Source organism: Danio aesculapii, chromosome 20 (assembly GCF_903798145.1).
Source record: "Danio aesculapii chromosome 20, fDanAes4.1, whole genome shotgun sequence".
NCBI classification, from domain to species: domain Eukaryota; kingdom Metazoa; phylum Chordata; class Actinopteri; order Cypriniformes; family Danionidae; genus Danio; species Danio aesculapii.
In genome coordinates, this window is record NC_079454.1 from 53,355,102 (window position 1) to 53,381,753 (window position 26,652).

At 37.1% G+C, this 26,652-nt stretch overlaps 1 protein-coding gene across 2 annotated transcripts in view; it reads left to right on the plus strand.

Moving 5' to 3' along the window:
* The first annotated feature begins 2,123 nt into the window (after nt 1-2,123).
* Nucleotides 2,124-26,652, plus strand: part of si:ch211-221n20.8 (latent-transforming growth factor beta-binding protein 1) — a 37,122-nt gene continuing 12,593 nt past the window's right edge. For both annotated transcript variants that reach the window (XM_056481262.1, XM_056481263.1), the window contains exons 1-12: nt 2,124-2,272; nt 3,351-3,459; nt 6,482-6,542; nt 7,387-7,512; nt 13,147-13,287; nt 14,092-14,217; nt 17,388-17,510; nt 18,038-18,160; nt 21,262-21,384; nt 21,602-21,724; nt 21,805-21,927; nt 24,094-24,219. In XM_056481262.1, the coding sequence (XP_056337237.1) occupies nt 2,139-2,272; nt 3,351-3,459; nt 6,482-6,542; nt 7,387-7,512; nt 13,147-13,287; nt 14,092-14,217; nt 17,388-17,510; nt 18,038-18,160; nt 21,262-21,384; nt 21,602-21,724; nt 21,805-21,927; nt 24,094-24,219 (1,438 nt within the window). In that variant the 5' untranslated portion in view covers nt 2,124-2,138. The remainder of the gene's footprint in view (nt 2,273-3,350; nt 3,460-6,481; nt 6,543-7,386; nt 7,513-13,146; nt 13,288-14,091; nt 14,218-17,387; nt 17,511-18,037; nt 18,161-21,261; nt 21,385-21,601; nt 21,725-21,804; nt 21,928-24,093; nt 24,220-26,652) is intronic.

A 26,652-nucleotide genomic window follows, 5' to 3' on the forward strand; every position in this document is an offset into this window, starting at 1 on the left:
TCACCCAAAAATAAAAACATTTTTAAAGATGAAACTTTTCCTGATGTCTTACTGCTTCAGCCCAGATTGAGAAGCGCTCATCAGATGGACACTTCTCTATCCCAGACCACGAGAAAACATGACAGAAACATTGGACATGGTCGTTTTGAAAATGTGAGTATTAGAAACCAAATGAAGATGAAATTACATTTCTCAGCTACTGTAAACTAGAATAGCTGGAGGTGTGAAGACACTTTATAGTATAGTTATTATATTTTGCTGTACATTGCAAAAAATGCTTTTCTTTACTTACAGTTTTGTATTTTTATAGTCCAAATATCTAAAACTCTTAAATCTAGAAGCATTTTCTAGACGAGTGAAACATATTGTGTTGTTTAATGAAAAAATATGCCAAAAATCTTCCTTAAAACAAGCAGAATAATAAACCAAAAGGAAAAACAAGATTATTTTCTCGCCTCACTGGCAGATTATTTAGCTTGTTTTAATGAAAAAAATGTAGCATAATATTTCTTAAAATAAGACTATTTTTGCTTGTCTAGAAAATGCTTTCATGATTTAAGTATTTGAAGAGTTCTGATGCAAAAACCTCTAAACGCCAGCTGAATATTTCTTCTAAAATTAGCATTTTTATCTGGCTCCTGTGTTTAGGTTCAGTAATATCAATTTTATGGAATAAAATAAGCCCTTTTTGTGTTCTTTAAAGTGAAATAACTCAACATAAACAAAGGAGGCTGAGAAAAATATTCATTTTTGATTGACATTTCAGATGGCACTCCTGCATTTGAACTCTTTATTTATAGATATTTGGACTAAAAACAAGGTTCTGAGAGATTATTTTTGGCTCAAACTAAAAAAAAAAACACTTAAAATGTGAACTATGTACACTCACCAGCCATTTTATTAGGTATACCTTACTAGTACCGTGTTGGACCCACTTTTGCCTTCAGAACTGTCTTAATCCTTCATGGCAGAGATTCAACAAGATACTGGAAATATTCCTCAGAGATTTTGCTCCATATTGACATGAGAGCATCACACAGTTGCTGCAGATTTGTCGGCTGCACATCCATGATGCCAATGGATGCTCTATTGGATTGAGCTCTGGTGACTGTGGAGGCCATTTGAGTACAGTGAACTCATTGTCATGTTCAAGAAACCAGTCTGAGATGATTCACGCTTTATGACATGGTGCGTTATCCTGCTGGAAGTAGCCATCAGAAGATGGAGACACTGTGCTTCTAAAGGGATGGACATGGTCAGAACAATACTCAGGTAGGCTGTGGCGTTGACACGATGCTCAGTTAGTACTAATGGACCCAAAGTGTGCCAAGAAAATCTCCCCCACACCATTACACCACCACCAGCCTGAACCGCTGATACAAGGCAGGATGGATCCGTGCTTTCATGTTGTTGAGGTCAAATTCTGACCCGAGCATCTGAATGTGTCAGCAGAAATGGAGACTCATCAGACCAGGCAACGTTTCTCCAATCTTCTATTGTCCAGTTTTGGTGAGCCTGTGTGAATTGTAGCCTCAGTTTCCTGTTCACAGCAGTGGTCCTGTTCTTAATTTTGGAGTGATCCTAAATACTATATTAATCTATCACGAATAATACTTATGTTTTTGAACCATACTATAAAGTATATATTATACAGTGTATGTATTGTAGTTTTTTTTAACAAAATGAGAGCTAAAGCATACTGTAGTATCAATTAGTGGACTAATAAGCCCTGATAAATATAGTATACTTTAAATTTTGCTACAGTAAACTGGTGTATCATAGTATTAAAAGAGTATTGGGTAATTTGTTTATATTTAGATGTTGTATTACCACAGCAGGTTTATTAAAGTATTTCAGAAACTCTATTATTTACTTTAATATGTTTTTAATGGGGTTTACGTTACAGTTTTTCAGTGAAGGGCCAGGAAAGAGTTAAATCGCAGGATGTGGAATCATTTTCACGCAGCGGGAGTGATTCAGGAGAGTGACTCTTTTCTCGTGTATTCGATTCAGTAAAATGAACAAATCCTTTCGATTCAAATAACTAATCGATTTGCTGTATGTTTTTGTGCCTTGAGATACTATAAGCAGTGTAATATCGCTTGTAATATATTTTACAAGACTTTATAAAACGCTTTATGAAGTTTGAACTCAAATATGCGAATCGTTTTGGGATTTATTGGGAGTCGCGATTCCCGTGTCAGTTAAAGAGTCGTTTAGCATCAGAAAGCGCTGGGATCTGGTTGTGCAGCTTGAGTCTCCGTTACTTCAGGTGAGTTTTTCAACTGAAATCTTTTAAATTTAGATTTTGAGTCTTTCTTTTATGGCATGTTTTTCTGTTGGTTGTTTGTTGATAGTTTATGTTGTTTATGCTATGCAAATCACCTCACGAGAGCAACCATAATGCGATGTAACAACGTCAAAGAGGAAAACAATGGCTTCGATTACAAATACATTTAAAACCACAAAACATTCAGGTTAAACCATCAAAAACAAATCACATTAATGGGTTTTAGTGTGTTTTGGTTTGTTTTAAAATGACTAGCCACTAGATAGACGGAAAATATCTTTAGAGACCAATACAGTGTTCATTTAAACCAATATATACCCATTCCAACCTATCTATTAACACCATTCTGTGATGTATTGTTTTCAGCGGGAAATATACGCAATATAATGCTCTCTTTTGGCTTTTGTTAAGTTTAATATATTACTTTAAAGTCTAAGAACTTTGAATGACATGTCAAATGAAAAAAGAACCATACTGTTTTTGAACCATACTATAGTAAACACTATCAGACTGTATATGTATTATGTATAAGTGTTTACACTTTGTTAATGAATGTTACAGCATACTGTAGTATTAACTAATAAATACTGTATTATATTTTAGTTTTACTACAGTAAACGGTGGTGTATTGTAGTATAATATACCTTATAGTATAGTTGTTGAAAGCTACAGTCATTTGTTTGTATAGTTTAAATATTGTATTTGTTTATATAGTTGCTCATATAGTCATTTGTTTATCCAGCTGTGTTACGAAAGAATCACCACCACAGATTAATTAAGGCGCTTGATTCAACAATACTGTAGTATTTATTATACCAATGTATTCTTTATGTTAATGATTAGACTGATATGTTGTAGGTTTGTGTGTGGGAATGTGTGTGTGAGAGATTTTTCCCCCCCAGAATGATGATGACTGTAGTCTTCATGTCTGGGCTTGACATCATCAGCTCGACCCCCAGACCTGCAGCTCTCTTTGTCTACATTCACTTGTCTTTGAAGTGTGTTTTATGAGCCCTGCATAGTGCTTGTGTAGACACTGATGTGATGTTTGCGTGTTTAGGATGGTGTCGGTCTGGTGGACTCTGTCAGTGTTTCTCATGCTGTTTGTGGCTCTCAGCGCTCAACAAGAAGTCCTCAGATACACAGACACACTGGAAAATACGGGCCAGGTTGGAAAAACATGATTTTTTTAATGCACTGTAGTGTTACTTGCCTTTTAATTGCCTTAAATTGATTTTATGACAAGCAAGTGTGTTTGCATTCTAAATGCAAAGTTATAGTATTTCTTTAATTTGTCATTTAGCACTGTAGCTTATTTTGTAGTTTGCTTGTATTATATATTTAATTGATGATTGATTTATTGTTTGTATACATTGGAGTGCATTGAGTTTTAAGAAAAGAGCATCATAAATAAAATGTATTATTATTATTATTATTATTATTATTATTATAAAGTCTTGTTTTTTATTTTAGTTTATTAAAATGTAATAATAAATTAAAATAATAAGATCAGTGTATTTACAAAAATGCTTGACCTGTAATTTAAAAATATGGTAACTCTTAGACTATTAACACACGGGTTAAGTACCAAATCCCACGTAATATTAAGATTTTGGTTGTTTATTAGTTTGATTATACTAACTAATATTACAGTAATTATTTATCATTTTTAAAATAACTATTATGAAGTACATGTTCTGCAGGATCTTAATATCTACACTAGTGCTGTCAAATTATTAATCATGATTAATCGCATCCAAAATAAATGTTGGTATTTACATAATGTATGTATACTCACCGTGTATAAATATTGGGTATGTATATAAATAAATACATGTGAAATAGAAAAAAAATACAAAACCAAAATATTTGCATTTAAATTTTATATAAAATTCTTATTCCATAAAAGTATAACTATTTTATAAATATATTTAAATTTAATATAAATAAAAAATATCATATATATGTATTTATTTATTTTAAAAATTTATTTATTTAATATTTTATTTATTTTTATATTTATTTGTTTTTAAATTTATATAAAATTCGTATTCCATAAAAGTATAAATATTTAATAAATATATATATATGTGTCTGATAATATTTTTCCTTCTGGGGAAAGTCGTATTTGTTTTATTTCGGTTAGAATAAAAGCAGCTTTTAATTTTTTAAGAAACATTTTAAGGATAAAATTATTAGCCCCTTTAAGCTATATATTTGTTTTCGATAGTCTCCAGAACAAACCATCGTTATACAATAACTTGCCTAATTACCCTAACCTGCCTAGTTAACCTAATTAACCTAGGTAAACCTTTAAATGTCACTTTAAGCTGTATAGAAGTGTCTTGAAGAATATCTAGTCTAATATTATTTACTGTCATCATGGCAAAGAGAAAATAAATCAGTTATTAGAGATGAGTTATTAAAACTATTATGATTAGAAATGTGTTGAAGAAATCTGCTCTCTGTTAAACAGAAATTGGGGGAAAAATAAACAGCGGGCTAATAATTCAGGGGGGGGGGGTCTAATAATTCTAACTTCAACTATATATATATATATATTTATAAATCTAAATAAACATTTTCTTAAATATACATCTTTTGACAGGACTAATCTTAACCTACCTTAATAACTATTAATAAGGGTCACACTTTATTTTGATGGTCTGTTTGTTGAATTTAAGTTACATTGCAGCTAATTCTCATTAGATCATAAGTAGACTGTTAGGGTTGGGGTTAGAGTACTTGCACATGTTTTTTGCAAACATGTACTTGTAAAGTTTCTTATAATCAGTTAAATGTCTGTTGAAGGAGCAGTGTCAACAGATATTAGGTAGACAGTCTACTAATACTCAAATGGACCATCAAAAGAAAGTGTTACCCCTTAAAATAAAGTGTGACTGATATTAAACGTACAGTTTGCATATATCACAATTTATGAGGAAATTGTCCTAAAATACTGTCACTGTTCAACAAATCTTTCTTGTTCTAAAAATAATTTAAATTTTTCTTATGCAATATAATAAAAGCCTGTGCCTTTTTTAGCTCCTCTACATCAGTGTTGAGTTAAATGTTAATGTATGTTTCATTCTGCAAAGCTCTGATAACATTAGTTCAGAATTTAAAGGGCAACTTTGGTAAAAAATCTACTTTTCAAGCTGTTTGGACAGACGTGTGTGTAGGTATAGTGTATAGATCGTCATATTGGGGTGAAATAAACACACCCAGTCCTTTTTTTTATTTAACAACATAAAAACAGTGGACCAATTGGAGCGGTTTTCAGACCGACCACAACTTTAGGTAAGAGTGCGGTTGCCCCACCCACAAAATTGATTGACAGCTGCGCGTATTAACATGCCCTGGTAGTCACGTGTATAATCATTTTAAGACCAGACGTGCGCAAAGCAACCGGGAATAAAAGGCCTGTTCAGTTTGCTAGGATCATCAAACATCATCAAATGTGATCAAGAGAGTGTGTGTGTGTGTGTGCGTGCGTGCGTGCGTGCGTGCGTGTGTGTGACTCATCGATGCAACTGCACAATAAATACTCATTGGTAAAGTTCTTACTGTAGTATTTCTCACAAACGCTACGTGAGATCTGCTTCCTTTAAGTCTGTCTGTTGTCTGATGCAGCCGAGGGAGGAGATATAGGCTTGCAGAAAGGCACGTAGAAACGGTGGGCGGGGAGGACTAGCCTTAAAGGAGCAGTACGACAAAACAGCCCCCTAGTGCAAAAATGTATAAAATAGAATCTTGCAAAAGGTATAATAAAAAAATCTGATAGTTGTTTTGAGCTGAAACTTTACAGACACATTCTGGAGACGCAAAACACTTATATTAAATCTGAAAAAAGGGGTAACCTATGTGCCCTTTAAAATAAAAATATTGCATTTTAATGCTTTTTAACAATTGGGGTCCATTTCTCGTTCTTTGCTTTGAAACATCTGAGAAGATTTGACACATTATGATTTACTCAAACGCAAAGAAATACATTAACAATACACAGAAACGGTTTATTTTTCAAGTGGTTTCTGAGTTGTATATATGTTTTGAAAAACAGTGTGGATTTTAACAGTACCACTGGAAATGTTGTGATTTTAATCTCCTTGAAATATTAAAGTTAATGTGTTTTATTGTTTATTAAGTGTGTTATTATTATATGTTTTGTCCATAATGTGTGTTTGCTTTCAGAATGAAGTTACATTCATTGCCAGCAATATGAGTGATACTTCAACCAAAGCTTCATTACCAGGTCAAAGCACACACACACACACACACACACACACACACACACACACACACACACACACACACACACTCAGCATTGAATCACAGGTTTAACTTACATTTGAAATATAACAATACTGACAATACTGATTTTACAGAAGCAAATTTAAATTGTAATAATATTTAATATTTTTAAATGTTCTATTTCATATTATTTAAATGTATTTTATATGATTTAATCCAAATCAAATAAAGTCCTGAAAACAAAATGAAGATATCAATCATAAAACAAAAAAAAATTCATTTTCGTTTGGCTTAGTCCCTTTATTCATCAGGGATCACCACAGCGGAATGAACCGCCAACTATTCCAGCATATGTTTTATGCTGCGGATGCCCTTCCAGCTGCAACCCAGTACTGGGAAACACTCAAACACACACATACACACTCATACAAACGCATACACACACACACACACACACACACACTACGGCCAATTTATTCATCAATTCCCCTATAGCGCATGTGTTTGGACTGTGGGGGAAACCGGAGCACCCGGAGGAGGAGAACATGCAAACTCCACACAGAAATGCCAACTGACCCAGCAGGGACTTGAACCAGCGACCTTCTAACTATCAGGTGACAGTGCTAACCACTGAGTCACTCTTTTTATATTTATTTTATTAAATATTTTGGTGTTGTTATACGTGTGGGGACTTTTGGTTACACACACACACGCGCACACACACGCGCACACACACGCATATCGATCTTAATTAGTGAACATTAGATTAATATCTTATATAATTTGCATAGATTATAACTATGAATATTAATAAATAATTTAAATGCTCTTTTGAAATCTCTCAGATATTGACGAGTGTCGTCTGGGTGACCCAGGGCCCTGTGGTTTCCATGCCAACTGCACAAACACACCTGGGTCATTCGTATGCCGCTGTCACCGTGGTTTCCTGATGAGCACTGATGGCTGTACAGGTCAACATCTGATTATCTTTCATACTCAGATCTGCATCACAGTACACAACAGATGCTCTTTAAAATGTTCAAGTTTGGGTAAACGAATTATCTTAAGAGTTGACATGACCTTTTTGTGTTTTAGATTTCACTTAAATTAAACTCCAAATCTTATATAAATCTGTATATATATATATATACAGTTGAAGTCAGAATTATTAGCCCCCTGAATTATTAGCCAAAATAATTTAGAGTAATTAACCTTTAAATAATCACCTCATTTCATTATTCATCTCTAATAACTGATTTATTTTCTCTTTGTCATGACGACAGTAAATAATATTAGACTAGATATTCTTCAAGACACTTCTATACAGCTTAAAGTGACATTTAAAGGCTTCACTAGGGTAATTAGGTTAACTAGGCAGGTTAGGGTAATTAGGCAAGTTATAGTATAATGATGGTTTGTTCTGGAGACTATATGAAATATAGCTTAAAGGGGCGAATAATTTTATCCCTAAAATGTTTCTTAAAAAATTAAAAGCTGCTTTCATTTTAGCCAAATAAGACTTTCTCCAGAAGAAAAAATATTATCAGACACACACATATATATATATATATATATATATATATATATTTATTAAAATATTTATACTTTTTCTGGAATACAAATTTTATATAAATTTAAAGACAAATAAATATAAAAATAAATAAATAAAATTTTAAAATAAATAAATATATAAATATGATATTTTTTATTTATATTAAATTTAAATATATTTATAAAATATTTATACTTTTATGGAATATGAATTTTATATAAACTTTAAATGCACATTTTTTGGTTTTGTATTTTTTTTTCTATTTTACATGTATTTATTTATATACATACCCAATATTTATACACGGTGAGTATACATACATTATGTAAATACCAACATTTATTTTGGATGCGATTAATTATGATTAATAATTTGACAGCACTAGTGTAGATATTAAGATCCTGCAAAATATGTACTTCATAAATAGTTATTTTAATAATGATAAATAATTACTGTAATATTAGTTAGTACAATCAAACTAATAAACAACCAAAATATTAATATTACGTGGGATTTGGTACTTAACCTGTGTGTCTACTACTGTTGATATTACTACAACTGATACTACTAAAACAACATCTACCACTACTGCTACTACAACATCTACATCGACGTCTACTACAACTGATACTACTATAACAACACCTACCACTACTACTACTGATACTACTACAACAACATCTACCACTACTACTACTGATACTACTACAACAGCATCTACCAATACTACTACTGATACTACTACAACAGCATCTACCACTACTACTACTGATACTACTACAACAGCATCTACCAATACTACTACTGATACTACACCAACAGCATCTACCAATACTACTACTGATACTACTACAACAGCATCTACCAATACTACTACTGATACTACTACAACAGCATCTACCACTACTACTACTGATACTACTACAACAACACCTACCACTACTACTACTGATACTACTACAACAACACCTACCACTACTACTACTAATACTACTACAACAACATCTACCAGTACTACTACTGATACTACTACAACAGCATCTACCAATACTACTACTGATACTACTACTGATACTACTACAACAGCATCTACCACTACTACTACTGATACTACTACAACAACATCTACCACTACTACTACTGATACTACTACAACAACACCTACCACTACTACTACTAATACTACTACAACAACATCTACCAGTACTACTACTGATACTACTACAACAGCATCTACCACTACTACTACTGATACTACTACAACAACACCTACCACTACTACTACTGATACTACTACAACAACACCTACCACTACTACTACTAATACTACTACAACAACATCTACCAGTACTACTACTGATACTACTACAACAGCATCTACCAATACTACTACTGATACTACTACTGATACTACTACAACAGCATCTACCACTACTACTACTGATACTACTACAACAACATCTACCACTACTACTACTGATACTACTACAACAACACCTACCACTACTACTACTAATACTACTACAACAACACCTACCACTACTACTACTGATACTACTACAACAACATCTACCAGTACTACTACTGATACTACTACAACAGCATCTACCAATACTACTACTGATACTACTACAACAACATCTACCACTACTACTACAACAACATCTACCACTACTACTACTGATACTACTACAACAGCATCTACCACTACTACTACTGATACTACTACAACAACACCTACCACTACTACTACTAATACTACTACAACAACACCTACCACTACTACTACTAATACTACTACAACAGCATCTACCAATACTACTACTGATACTACTACAACAGCATCTACCAGTACTACTACTGATACTACTACAACAGCATCTACCAATACTACTACTGATACTACTACAACAGCATCTACCAATACTACTACTGATACTACTACAACAGCATCTACCACTACTACTACTGATACTACTACAACAACACCTACCACTACTACTACTAATACTACTACAACAACACCTACCACTACTACTACTAATACTACTACAACAGCATCTACCAATACTACTACTGATACTACTACAACAGCATCTACCAGTACTACTACTGATACTACTACAACAGCATCTACCAATACTACTACTGATACTACTACAACAGCATCTACCAATACTACTACTGATACTACTACAACAACATCTACCACTACTACTACTGATACTACTACAACAACATCTACCACTACTACTACTGATACTACTACAACAACATCTACCACTACTACTACTGATACTATTCAATTCAATTCAATTCAATTCACCTTTATTTGTATAGCGCTTATACAATGTAGATTGTGTCAAAGCAGCTTCACATAAAAGGTCACAGTAAATAGGAACAGTGTAGTTCAGTTTGTAGTGTTTAAGTTCAGTTCAGTTTAGCTCAGTTCAGTGTGGTTTAATAATCACTACTGAGAGTCCAAATACTGAAGAGCAAATCCATCGATGCGCAGCTCTACAGATCCTGAACCATGCAAGCCAGTGGCGACAGCGGAGAGGGAAAAAAAACTTCACTAATGGCGGAAGTGAAGAAAAAAAAACCTTGAGAGAAACCAGACTCAGTTGGGCACGACCATTTTAATTTCTCCGCTGGCCAAACGTCTTGTGCAGAGCTGCAGTCTCAGTGGCGGAGGCTGGAAGCTGGCCTCAGCGAAGACTCGTCTGTCTCTGGAGCGTCACAGGAATCAGTCTCATGTTCTCCACTCCTCCATGACCATCACAGTAGCTGCTCAGGATACGGCCTGGTCCAGGATATAAAAAACCTTGGGATCATCTCGTCGTTGGTCTTGGATCGAATCAGTGACTCTGCATAGTCTGAGGGCCTCGGGAAGAGTATCCCCAGGTGGAAATGGAGAATAAAGAAGATAATTAGCGTAGCTGATGTTCACAGTGTATATCAACAAGATGCATAACCTGTGTGGAAGCCCGCTAAGTGGTGCACTAAGTGTATGCTTTACTGAACAGATAGGTCTTTAATCTAGTTTTGAAATGGGAGAGTGTGTCTGAGCCTCGGACGTTATCAGGAAGGCTATTCCAGAGTTTAGGAGCTATAAATGAGAAGGCTCGACCTCCTTTACTCGACTTTGCTATTCTAGGTACTACCAGAAGCCCTGAGTTTTGAGACCTTAAAGAGCGAGTTGGATTGTAGCGAGACAGAAGATTGGTTAGATAAACAGGAGCAAAATTATTTAAAGCTTTATATGTAAGAAGCAATATTTTAAATTCAATACGAAACTTAACAGGCAGCCAGTGTAAGGAGGATAAAATTGGGGTGATGTGATCAAATTTTCTAGACCTAGTAAGAACTCTGGCAGCTGCATTTTGTACTAATTGAAGTTTGTTAATAGAGGATGCTGGGCAGCCAGCAAACAGTGCATTACAGTAGTCCAGCCTAGAAGTCATAAAAGCATGGACTAGCTTTTCTGCATCTGAGATGGATAGAATGCTTCGTAACTTAGCGATATTTCTCAGATGAAAGAAAGCAGTTTTTGTGACATGGGATATATGATTTTTAAAAGTTAAATTGCTGTCTAATATGACACCCAGATCTTTTATAGTAGAGCTAACGCTAACTTTGTATCCCTCTAATTGTAGGTCGAGTTGTGAGATCTGCTGTGTACAGGATTTAGGCCCAATAAGTAATAATTCTGTTTTGTCTGAGTTTAAGAGAAGATAATTGTTGGTCATCCAGTCTTTAACATCTTTAATACACTCAGTTAGCTTGGACAGATACTACTACAACAACATCTACCACTACTACTACTGATACTACTACAACAACACCTACCACTACTACTACTGATACTACTACAACAACATTTACCACTACTACTACTGATACTACTACAACAACATCTACCACTACTACTACTGATACTACTACAACAACACCTACCACTACTACTACTGATACTACTACAACAACACCTACCACTACTACTACTGATACTACTACAACAACATTTACCACTACTACTACTGATACTACTACAACAACATCTACCACTACTACTACTGATACTACTACAACAACACCTACCACTACTACTACTGATACTACTACAACAACACCTACCACTACTACTACTGATACTACTACAACAACACCTACCACTACTACTACTGATACTACTACAACAACACCTACCACTACTACTACTGATACTACTACAACAACACCTACCACTACTACTACTGATACTACTACAACAACACCTACCACTACTACTACTGATACTACTACAACAACACCTACCACTACTACTACTGATACTACTACAACAACATCTACCACTACTACTACTGATACTACTACAACAACATCTACCACTACTACTACTACTACAGATACTACTACAACAACATCTACCACTACTACTACTGATACTACTACAACAACACCTACCACTACTACTACAGATACTACTACAACAACATCTACCACTACTACTACTGATACTACTACAACAACATCTACCACTACTACTACTGATACTACTACAACAACATCTACCACTACTACTACTACTACAGATACTACTACAACAACATCTACCACTACTACTACTGATACTACTACAACAACACCTACCACTACTACTACAGATACTACTACAACAACATCTACCACTACTACTACTGATACTACTACAACAACACCTACCACTACTACTACTGATACTACTACAACAACATCTACCACTACTACAACTGATACTACGACAACAACATCTACCACTACCACTACTACTACTGATACTACTACAACAACATCTACCACTACTACTACTAATACTACTACAACAGCATCTACCACTACTACTACTGATACTACTACAACAACACCTACCACTACTACAACTGATACTACTACGACTGCTACTACTCTTACTACAACATCTACATTGACGTCTACTACAACTGATACTACTACACCAACGATGTGTGTGTGTGTGTGTGTGTGTGTGTGTGTGTGTGTGTGTGTGTTGTAGATGTGGATGAGTGTGTGTTGGCCTCAGTGACAGGTCTGCAGGCGTGTGGTAATGGAGCCGAGTGTAAAAACACACCAGGATCTTTCAGCTGCTCCTGTCCAGAGGGATTTGTGCTGGCACTCGATGGCCAGAACTGTGTTGGTGAGTTCTGTGTCTGTGTGTAAGTGTGTGTGTGTGTATTTCTGTGTGTCTGTGTATTTGTGAGTGTTTGTTTGTGTGTATGTGTGCATTTGATTGTGTGAGTTCAGTAATGTGTCCTGTTTAGGTTTTTTATTTTTATATATATATATATATATATATATATATATATATATATATATATATATATAGGGTGGGCCATTTATATGAATACACCTTAATAAAATGGGAATGGTTGGTGATATTAACGCAAATTAGTATATGTGAGGGGGCTCATGAGAGAATAAAGTTACATTAAAACCAAGCACACCATTATTTTTCTTGTGAAATTCTCAATAAGTTTGATGTGTCACATGACCCATCATCCATCATCCAAGATGGCCGACTTCAAAATGGCCGCCATGGTCACCACCCATTTTGAAAACTTTGCCCTCTCACATATACTAATGTGCCACTAACAGGACGTAAATATCACAAACCATTCCCATTTTATTAAGGTGTATCCATGTAAATGGCCCACCCTCTATATATATATGTATGTATGTATGTATGTATGTATGTATGTATGTATGTATGTATGTATGTATGTATGTATGTATGTATGTATGTATGTATGTATGTATGTATGTATGTATGTATGTATGTATATATATATGTATATATATATATATATATATATATATATATATATATATATATATATATATATATATATATATATATAGTGTATTGTGTGTTGTGTGTTTCTGTAGTTTGGTTGTGGTGTGAGGTTGAGCTGAATGTCCACACACTCTCCTCTCTCCACAGACATTGACGAGTGTAATTTCGAGGAGAGCTGCCGGAGGGAGCTGGGGAACGTGTGTGTGAACACGGCTGGAAGCTACACGTGTGTGTGTCAGGCTGGATTCAGAGAGGAGCGAACGGCGTGTGTCGGTGCGAATCTGTCTGTCTGTATATATATTTGTCTGTCTATCTGTAAATCATCTGTCTGCCTGCCTGTATATCTGTTTGTCTACATGACGTCCTGTGTGTCTGCCTGTCTGTCTGTAAGTCAGCCTATATATGTGTCTATCTGTCTATATATGTCTGTCTGTATATCTGTGTGTCTGGATATCTATCTATCTATCTATCTATCTATCTATCTATCTATCTATCTATCTATCTATCTATCTATCTATCTATCTATCTATCTATCTATCTATCTATCTATCTGTCTATCTGTCTGTCTGTCTGTCTGTCTATACAGTATATGTCTGTCTGTATATCTGTGTGTCTGGATATCTATCTATCTATCTATCTATCTATCTATCTATCTATCTATCTATCTATCTATCTATCTATCTATATCTATCTATCTATCTATCTATCTATCTATCTATCTATCTATCTATCTATCTATCTATCTATCTATCTATCTATCTATCTATCTATCTATCTATCTATCTATCTATCTATCTATCTATCTATCTATCTATCTATCTATCTATCTCTGTCTCTCTGTCTCTCTGTCTCTCTGTCTGTCTGTCTTTATATCTGTCTGTCTTTATATCTGTCTCCCTGTATATCTATCTGCCTGTATATCTATCTGTCTATAAATAGACTGACTGTCTCCCTGTATTCCTGTCGCCTCTCTGTATATCTGCCTGTCTGCATATCTGTCTGTCTTTGTGTCTATCTGTCTGTCTGTACATCTTTCTGTCTATGTCTATATATATATATATATATATATATATATATATATATATATATATATATATATATATATATATATATATATATATATATATATATATATATTAAGGGTATGACGAGACGCTTACTTCACGAGACAAGACACGAGATTGGGGTCACGAGAACGAGACAAGATTTTTTCACTATTTTTAAGAAATCTTCAATGATGAAATTTATGAATGGAAAACTGTTTATTAATGTTATTTAACTTCTGTTTTAATGAATTCTATGCAGTAAATGACATCCCCTCTACAGTTTCACATGAGAAATTTTAAATTCATGTAATGTTTGGTAATTCATTTTAAAATTTTCAGCAGTTTTACTTCCATTCAGTAAGATTTCATTCATACCCTCATCACAAACTCTGAGCTACTGAATGCAAATATAAAGTAAGGACTTATAGGAGAGAGTTGTTTTAATGTAATTTGATACCGCAAGCAGACAGCATAAACGTGTGTTCGGTGATGATGAAGGTGAGATGTGTCTGTGGTCTTTTACCGACTTAAACAGTCGTGTGTGTATGTCTTATCCTGTCGCAAAATGCATTTAAAAGACCTACACGACGATATATATATATATATATATATATATATATATATATATATATATATATATATATATATATATATATATATATTCTGCCTGTCTATGTGTCTGTCTGACTATTTGTATACCTGTCTGTTTGTCTATCTGTCTGTCTGCCTGTTTATATATCTGTCTGTCTGTCTATAAACATTGCATCCAGAAAGTATTGATAGCGCTTCACTTTTTCCACATTTGTTATGTTGCCTTATTCCAAAATGGATTAAATTGATTGATTTCCTCAACATTCTACACACAATCCCCCATAATGACAATGTGAAGAAAGAGTTTTTGAAATTGTTGCAAATTTATTACAAATAAAAAAGCTGTAAACTCACATGTACATCAGTATTGACAGCCTTTGCTCAATACTTTGTTGATGCTCCTTTGGCAGCGATTACAGCCTCAAGTCTTTTTGAATATGATCCCACAAGCTTGGTACACCTGTTTTTTTTGTCCATTCCTCTTTGCAGTACCTCTCAAGCTCTATCAGGTTGGATGGGAAGCGACGGAGTACAGCCATTTTCAGATCTCTCTAGTGATGTTCAATAGGATTTAGGTCTGGGCTCTGGCTGGACCACTCAAGGACATTGTTGTGAATCCAGTCCGTTGATATTTTGGCGGTGTTTTTTTGGTCATTGTCCTGCTGGAAGATGAACCGTCGCCCCAGTCTGAGGTCAAGAGCACTCTGAAGCAGGTCTTCATTCAGGATGTCTCTGTACATCGCTGCATTCATCTTTCCCTCTATCCTGACTAGTCTTCCAGTTCCTGCTGCTGAAAAACATCCCCACAGCATGATGCTGCCACCACCATGCTTCACTGTAGGGATGGTATTAGCCTGGTGATAAGCGCTGCCTGCTTTTCTCCAAACGTAACGCCTGGAATTCACTCCAAACAGCTCAATTTAAGTCTCATCAGAGCAGAGAGTTTAGTTTCTGATGGTCTGAGAGTCCTTCAGATGCCCTTTGGCTAATTCCAGGCAGGGAGAGGCTTCAGTCTGGCCACTCTTCCATACAGGCCTGATTGGTGGATTGCTGCACAGATGGTTGTCCTTCTGTAAGGTTCTCCTCTATATACAGAGAGCTCCCTATGCTGGAGCTCAGACAGAGTGACCATCGGGTTATTGATCACCTCCTGACTAAGGCCCTTCTTCCTTGATCACTCAGCTTAGATGGCCGGCCAGCTCTAGGAAGAGTCCTTGTGGTTCAGACATCTTCCACTTACAGATGATGGAGGCCGCTGTGCTCATTGGAGCTTTCAGAGCAGCAGAAATGTTTCTGTAACCTTCCCCAGCCTTGTGCCTCCAGATAATCCTGTCTCGGAGGTCTACAGACAATTCCTTTGTCTTCATGCTTGGTTTGTGCTTAGACAAAAACTGTCAACCCTGGGACCTAAGTGCTATTAATACTTTCCGGATGGACTGTATGTATCTATATATGTCTGTATATCTATCTATCTATCTATCTATCTATCTATCTATCTATCTATCTATCTATCTGTCTGTCTGTCTGTCTGTCTGTCTGTCTGTCTGTCTGTCTGTCTGTCTGTCTGTCTGTCTGTCTGTCTGTCTGTCTGTCTGTCTGTCTGTCTGTCTGTCTGTCTGTCTGTCTGTCTGTCTGTCTGTCTGTCTATCTGTCTGTCTGTCTAGTGCTCTGTGTCTAGGCTTTCTTACCTGCTAAGATAGTACCTAAACTATCTAAACAATTTTCACTTAGTGTATGGTGTGCATTTTAAAAGCAATGTAAATAGTAATGTGTGTGTGTGTATGTGTGTGTGTATATTGTGTGCAGATGTGGATGAGTGTGTGGAGCAGCCACACCTGTGTGATGGTCGAGGAGACTGTGAAAATGCACTGGGCAGCTACAGGTGTGTGTGTCAGCGTGGTTACCGTGGCAATGGCACACACTGCACAGGTGAGTTACACAGACATGTAAACATTCAATTAAAAATGGTTTCAAAAACGTTTGTAAACATAATTTGATTACATCAATGTCAAAATCATTCATTTATTTTCCTTTGGCTTAGTCCCTTTATTCATCAGGAGTCACCACAGCGGAATGAACTGCCAACTATTTCAGCATATGTTTTACACAGCGGACCCCTCCAGACGCAACCCAGTACAGAGAAGCATCCAAACACACTTATTTACACACACACTCATACACTAAAGCCAATTAGTGGATCAATTCCCCTACACTGCATGTGTTTGGACTGTGGGGGAAACCAGAGCACCTGGAGGAAACACACACCAACACGGGGAGAACATGCAAACTCCACACAGAAAAGCCAACTGACCCAGCCTGGACTCAAACCAATGACCTTCTTGCTGTGAGGGGACAGTGCTGACCACTGCGCTACTGTGTTGCCCATGAAAATCCACATGTGTTGAGTCCTGATAAAAGCAGGAAAACACTGAATCTGATTTCTGATTTGCACGCAGATATAAATGAGTGTTTGTCCGGGGATCACGGCTGTGATGTCAACGCTCGCTGTGGGAATATCATGGGCTCATATTTCTGCCAGTGTCATCAGGGATACAGCGGAGACGGACACGCCTGCTACGGTCAGTCTGAGATCCAGATAACACATCCATGCTGTCTGAATCATGATGGTGATGATGATGATGACAGTGAGGATGGTAATGGTGATGATGATGTTGATGGTGATAATTGTGATGGTAGTGATGATGGCCACAATAATGATGATGGTAGTGATGATGATTATGATGGTAGAGATGATGGTGAGGAGGATGGTGAAGATGAAGGTGTAAGTTGTGATGGTAGTGATGAAGGTGATGATGGTAATTGTGTTGATGGTGATAATTGTGATGGTAGTGATGTCGGTCGTGATGGTATCACCATCCTCTTGATGAAGGTAATGATGACAATGATGATGATGTTAATGTTGATGATGATGACAGTTATGATGTTAATGGGGTGATGGTGATGACAGTGATGATGTTAATGGGGTGATGGTGATGAAGATGCTAATGTTGATGATGGTGATGACAGTGATGATGTTAATGGGGTTGATGGTGATGATGATGATGATGGTGGTGATGATAAGAGTGATGGTGGTAATTCTAATGGTAGTAATGATGGCCACGGTTAATGATGATGGTAGCGATGATGATGTTGACAGTGATAATTGTGATGGTCATGATGATGATGATGGTGAGGAGGATGGTGAAGATGATGGTGTAAATTATGATGATGATAATAGTGATGAAGGTGGTGATGATTGTGACGATGATAGTGATGATGGAGATGAGGAGGATGGTGATGATGATGGTAGTGATAAAGATAGTCATGGTAGTGATCTTTGCGATGGGGATGGTCATGGTAGTGATGAGGAGGTTAGGAGAATGGTGATAATGATGGTGATGAGGAGGATGCTGATGATGATGGTGAGGATGGTGATGAGTAGGATGGTGATGGTTATTGTAATGTTAATGGTGATGGTAATGATCATGACAATGTGTGATGTGATGATGACTGTGGTGATGATAGTGTTGACGGTGAGGAAGGTGATGGTGATAATGTTGATGGTGATAATTGTGATGGTAGTGATGATGGTGAAGATGATGGTGTTAATTGTGATGAAGATGGTAGTGATGGTGGTGTTGACGATAATCATGGGAATGATCTTGGTGATGAGGATGGTCATGGTAGTGATGATGTTGATTAGGAGAATGGTGCAAATGGTGATGATGATGAAAGTGATGACAGTGATGATGATGGTGGTGATCAGGGGCGCCGCTAGGGGGGGAAAGTAAGGGCTATTCTAAGGGCCCATACATTTAGAGGGCCCGCAGAGACATTATCAAGGGCCCGCGCAAACACCCCCCCCCCACTTTTCACTTAATTCGCGATCAGCCCCTCCCCCCACCCCAGCTCTTCACTTTCATCAGCGATCACTTGTCAGAGGGCCTGTGGCGGCCAGTGGCACCCCTGGTGGTGATGATGGTCATGATGATGATGATGATGGTAGTGATGACGATGATGATATTGGCGGTAATGATTGTGAAGATGATAGTGATGACAGAGAAGGTGATGATGGTGATATGGATAATCATTGTAGTGATCTTGGCGATGATGATGGTCATGGTAGTGATGATGGTGATTAGGAGAATGGTGACAATGGTGATAATGATGGTGATGAGGAGGATGCTGATGATGGTGTTGGCTGTGAGGATGGTGATGAGTAGGATGGTGATGTTATTGTAATGTTAATGGTGATGGTAATGATCATGACAATGTGTGATGTGATGATGACGGTGGTGATGATGGTGTTATAGATGATGGTGTTGACGGTGAGGATGGTGATGGTGATAATGTTGACTGATAATTGTGATGGTAGTGACGTTGGTCATGACGATCATTATGATGGTAGTGATGATGGTGTTCATTGTGATGATGATGATGATGATGGTAGTGATGATTGTGATGAGGATAATCATGGGAGTGATCTTGATGATGAGGATGGTCATGGTAATGATGATGTTGATTAGGAGAATGGTGAAAATGGTGATAATGATGGTGATGAAAGTGATGAGAGTGATGGTGATGATGGTGTTAATTGTGATGATGATGATGATAATGATGGTAGTGATGAAGGTGATCTTGGCGATGAGGGTGGTCATGGTAGTGATGATAGTGATTAGGAGAATGGTGAAAATGGTGATAATGATGGTGATGGCAATGAGGATGGTGATGGTCATGAGTCGGATGGTGATCGTTATTGTGATGGTGATGATGATGTAAATGCTGTGATGTGGTGATGATGGTGGTGATGATGGTGAGGATGATGGTGTAGACGATGAGGATGATGTTGACAGTAATAATTAAGATGGTAGTGATGATGATTTTAATTGTGATGATGGTGATGGTAGTGATGATGGTAATTAGGAGAATGGTAAAAATCGTGATGATGGTGATGAGGAGGATCGTGTTGATGGTGTTGGCAATGAGGATGGTGATGGTCATGAGTAGGATGGTGATCGTTATTGTGATGGTGATGATGATGTAAATGCTGTGATGTGGTGATGATGGTGGTGATGGTAGTGATGATGGTGAGGATGATGGTGTAGACGATGAGGATGATGTTGACAGTAATAATTAAGATGGTAGTGATGATGATTTTTATTGTGATGATGGTGATGGTAGTGATGATGTTGATTAGGAGAATGGTAAAAATCGTGATGATGGTGATGAGGAGGATCGTGTTGATGGTGTTGGCAATGAGGATAATGATGGTCATGAGTAGGATGGTGATGGTGATGTAAATGGTGTGATGTGGTGAGGATGGTCATGATAGTGATGATGATGAGGATGGGGAAAGTGGTGATAATGATGGTGATGAGAGTAATGGTGTTGGCGGTGAGCATGGTGATGAGGAGAATGGTGATCGTCACTGTGATGTTAATGGTGATGATAGGGATGATGATGATTATGATGGTAATGAGGAGGATGGTGGTGGTGATGATAGTGAAAATGATGGTGATGAGGAGGAAAGTGATGATGGTGGTAATGATGGTAATGATAATGATTCTGATTTTGGTGATGACAGTGATGGAGATGGTGATGATGATTATGATTAAGAAGATAGTGATGATAATAAGAATAATGGTGATGTCGTGTGTGTGTGTGTGTGTGTGTTGTTCAGATGTGGATGAGTGCACTCAGGATAACAGACTCTGTGAACACACCTGCACAAACCAGCCAGGGAGCTACAGCTGTCAGTGCGTCGCCGGATACAGCATCACTGCAGATCTGCACAACTGCACAGGTACAGAAGCGACAACAACCAACAACGTCAGCCTGGAAGATGAAAAATGATTGTTTGGGTTATTTCTTATAGCTGTTATAATAGTGCACAGGTCATTTTTTGAGGAGGGTTAAGCCAACTTAATCTGTCAGCCAACTTAAGTCCCCCAAAGGGTACTGGGGTCTATAACCACCGCTGGTGTACACACATTTACTTTAGTGCATTTTATGTGTTGCAGATGTGGACGAGTGTGTAAGCAGTAACGACACCTGTGAACAGACCTGCACAAACACAGCGGGATCATTTCTGTGTTCGTGTCGACGCGGGTTCCAGTTGCACATCGATGGACACAGCTGTGTGGGTCAGTCTGCTTTCAGTTCACATTAGGGACAGGTCAAGAGTCTGTTTTCACTCAGAAGCCTCACTGAATGTGTTTCATAGACATAGACGAGTGTAAACTGCAGAACGGAGGCTGTTCTCACGAGTGCACAAACACCGCAGGCGGCCACCAGTGTCACTGTCCCTACCCTCTGCTGCTGGACCTGCGCAACACCACCTGCGTCAGTATGTAATATGTGTGTGTGTGTGTGTGTGTGTTTTAAACTATGCTTTCATTGGTTTGCAACGGCTTAAATTTGCATGTATGCACGTTCTATCTGTGTCATCTGTGCATTTCCCATCTGCTGCTTTCATGCACGTTCTCTCTGTTGCATGCATGTTTTTTCCATCTGTCACTTGCGAGGATCAGTTGCTTATATTCATTGTCCCTTGTGCTTTGTGTGCGTTTTCCATCTGTTTCTAGAATGCATTTTGCATTTATTTCATGTATGCATTTTCTATCTGTTGCATCTTCGTATATTTTGTTATGTGCATGCTTTTCGTATCCATTGCATCTGTGCATTTCTCATCTGTTGAATGAATGTCTTTTCTATCTGTTGCTTTCATGCATTTTTCATCATTTGCATGCATGCATTTTCCTTTCGTTTCTCTTATGCATTTTCTCTCTGTTTCTTAAATGCATTTAATCATGTGTTGCCTTTATGCTTTTTGTATTTCCTTGATTTATGTAAACATCAAAAGTATGCATGCAATGATTAGAAATTGCATTTTCAATCTATTAGATACTTTCTTAATGCATTGCATGCAGGGCTTGACATTAACACCCACTAACCCACCAAATGCGGGTAGATTTCAACGGTGGCGGGTTAGACAGACACTCCCACTAGCCACTTTGGCTGGTTGAAAATAATTTTCCCGAATAATAATTCTAAAAGCAGAGTTCGACAATAAGGATGGTCCAATATGCATGCAAAGATGATCTTAGAATTGAGAAGCAACACAACTGACAAAAATAGCAGGTGAATACCGAATGAACAGCTGAGGTGATGTGCGCGACTGTTTCTAAAGCGTGCACGCTCCTGTTTCCTTGCGTGAAGCAACTGTGTCTAGAAACACAACTGATGCGATCGGTTCTCTTTCAAATAGACTAGACAAAAAGTAATGAAGGTGCACCCACAGTCTTGCTGCTTTCAAGAGTTCCTGATGTGTCTTTTTATAAGCAGCACCGGTTGCTTTCGCTTTAATCATTCTTTGAACAGATTATTAATGGGTCTAATGTTAACCGTGTGTGTGTGATCATCCTTTCATTATCACACGGTATGTTTTTACCTGCTTTCTTTTGCGTTAATATGGTTTAATTATCATTTTTTACAATAACATTGCTTTAATGGCAGATTAACTCCTCATTTATGTGTAGTTAACTGCTGATCTGGGACCTTTAGCCAGGACAGATTACTGTGCATATGTTTTATTAAATAAAAAGTAGAGTATACAGCTAGATTTAGCTTCTTTTGACACATTTAAAATTTGTGGCTAAGAATTAATTGTATATGTTTGGTGTAGTCAGAGATAAATTTAGTAAATCCTTCATTTTGAGCTCTGAATATTATGTGAAATAAAAACTAACTGTAATACTATGAAACCATGAGCATTTGCTCTGATTATTGAGCTCATACACCACACACAATAAGTGAAATGAATGAGGAGGCATGTGGAGATAACGCAAAATCTAAATCAAGTCATTTTATGTAAAAAGTTAATGTCAAGCCCTGATTGCATGTATGCACTTCCCACTTTTTTTTGCATTTTTAGCCATTCATTTTATTTTAGCCATTCATTTTATTTATTTTCCATCCGCTGATTTTCTGCCATTTCTATTCATTGCATGCATGTGATTTCTGTTGCAGCTTTGCATTTTTTATCTGTTACATGAATTACTTTTTATGCATTGCATGCATGCATTTCCCATATGTTATTTGCATGCATTTTAAAACTGTTGTGTGCATGTATTTTACTTTCTTTGACATTATGCATATTCCGTTCATTTAATGTTTGCATTTTGCATAATTTCCTGCATGTTGTAAGCCTTTGCATGCAAGCATTTTCCAACAGTTGCATCACATCTTCCATCTCTTGCTTTTTTAATGCAGTTTCTGACCATTTCTTGCATACATTTAACAATCCTTGAGTGCATACATTTTCTGTTCATTGCATTCATGCATTTTCAGATCCATTTAACGCATGCATGCATATTTGTGTGTGTGTGTGTGTGTGTGCGTGTGTGTGTGTGTGTGTGTGTGTGTGTGTGTGTGTGTGCGCGTGTGTGCGCGTGTGCGTGCGTGTGCGTGTGTGTGTGTGTGTGTGTGTGTGTGTGTGTATCTCTCTTGGCAGACGTGACCTCGTGTGCCCTGAGGAATGGTGGATGTGATCATATATGCTCTCTGGGTGCAGAGAGTCGCATTCACTGCAGCTGCAGAGCAGGATGGGAGCTGAGCGCTGACCAAAGAACATGCACCGGTAAAACACAAAAAGCTATTGGCTAGTGGTTCACATTACACATTAAACACACACACACACACACACACACACTAAGTAATGTCAGACAAAAAGCAGTTATTTCTGAGGAGCTAATTGCACTTATGATTAGGGATGCACCGATACCAATCTGATCCCGATGCCAAAAATTCTGAGTGTCGACCGATACAGATCTGATCTGATATAGTTTCTATAGTTCTGGTGATGAACTCAAATAATAAATCTTCTATAGTAAAAATAACAGACCTATAGGCCTACTGTATATGACAGATGACACAGTGTCAAAACACAAACTGCTCTGTTAAATAAAATATGAATATAAATAAAATGACAGTGAAATATTAACAGTTTCAGAGTCGCCTATATTAGGCTCAATAATTGTCTGTTAATGACAATCCATATTGCACCGTCAGTTTCACTTTTATTCAGTTAATCAGCTACTTTGACCACAATGGGCCAGGCTTTACAAACTATTCTCAGCACTGAAAGTATTCACCTCGGAAGAATAAACTCAGGTTGAAGGATGAGAGAACAGAAACTTTTAATATCACAGAATAATTTTACAGAGCGGCGCACATCACGTGTGTGCAGCCGGTGCGTGAATGAAGTGCATGATGCATCACAGAGACACCAGTATCTGCAGACACTTTCAAAAGTTAGCAGCACAAAGGAAGAAATGAGTGCGTTGAGGATCTGTCCAGTGTGTTATTGAGGCTTTTCTAATTTAACGTTTCAGGTAGGCCTAGTTTGTGTGTGAAGAGCAGGTATTAACCCTCTCTACTCCAGTGTTGTGAATGCGATCTGGTGATCTAACAGACACAGCAACATGATGTAGAAACAGCAATGCATGTCAGAATGAACCCATTTAATGGAAAACTAAATGCATTTCTGCACTGATTATTTAAACTAACAGGAACAATTAGTCTTGTAGAAAGTTCTTCCTGTTCATGAACGCGGCACGCAGTTTGACTTGTGAATGAATGAAGAATGATTGACAGGCGCAGCGGAGGGAAGCGCTGAACTGGACATGGAGTTTAAAGGGCCATGAAACCCCCCCGTCTCAGCAGGGTGTTTTCACACCTCTAGTTTGGAAAAAGGTCAGGAAAGTGGGCGTGTCTGGCTCTGTTTAGGTGGGAGTCTCGGGGGAGGGAAAGAGGGAAGGTTTTGCATTAAAATGGGAGTTTCTGTTTGGGCATTTTCAGCAAAACAAACACACAGATGCAGGGGAGAAAGACAGTGACTGTGTTTGCATGGACATCTGTAGTCAAATTATTTGGCAAATGATTAATATTTTGACTTTAACTGCAGTTTGGCACTTTTACATTCATTCAGGAACATTTCATGCATGCCCCCGTGACAAACCAGATATTTGATTTGAGGAATTGCTGGAAGAGTGTAGTTATAATGGAGTGTTTGATACCGCATGGCGAATGCGAGAAAAAACCTTTAATAAAACTCAAATTCTTGTTCTTCCACTTGTTTTGGCAACACAACATGGCGTCTCTCTGCCGTCTGAACACTGTAACAGGTCTTCAAAGCTATCATGCATATTAATGAAGTTGCACATCATGCACAATGGAGCACGCTGATTGATTTGAACCAAGTCTTTCTCATGAATGAATGCTGCACACTCAGAGACGTCATGGTCATACCTGTCAACATTGGGATGTGAAAATAAGGGATATGCCCACCATAATAAGGGATTCCCCTGACACTTCCACCCCCCATCCCCCCCAACCCTTTCAAAAATCCATAAATGACCAAATATGTTCATTTGGAGCTGTTTCATTGTAAATAAACAGTTAAATGGCCAGTAATATGCTTTATTATTATTATTTACAAAAGAAAAATTAAATAGTATACATTAGCAAACAGTTATTAAAATTAAAAGCTAATGAAATAGATATCTATCAAATCATCGAGCTATCAAATCTCATTAGCCGTTTCTTCACTGTATAACTCACACATTGTGATTAAAGAGCAGCGAATGAATCTCTTATTTATTTATTTTCTTTACATTAAATAACAGGTGTCACTTTAAAAACGCACAGATCTAACGTTATAATGAAAGCTTTCGATTGCTTTCCTAACTTTTTATGCTCATTTAGGACGAAATTAGTTGTGTTTGAAAAAAACCTACCAAGATCGACTTCTTTAGATGTTATTATTATTATTAATTATGTGTAGATGTCTGTTCAAACACAAACCCACAATCCAGACTTTCACTCCGCTTTAAATCATGTGTACAGCATCTGTTTGGGAAACAGCATCTATTTATCAGTATAGAGCGTGTCAGCTGACAGTCACGCACCGCTATATGACTGATTTAAGGATTGCATGTGAAGAGGAGACTGCACCTGTAATGAAAAGGAAAGGGAATCCAGCCGTTTTTATATTTATTTCAGAGAGTTTTCA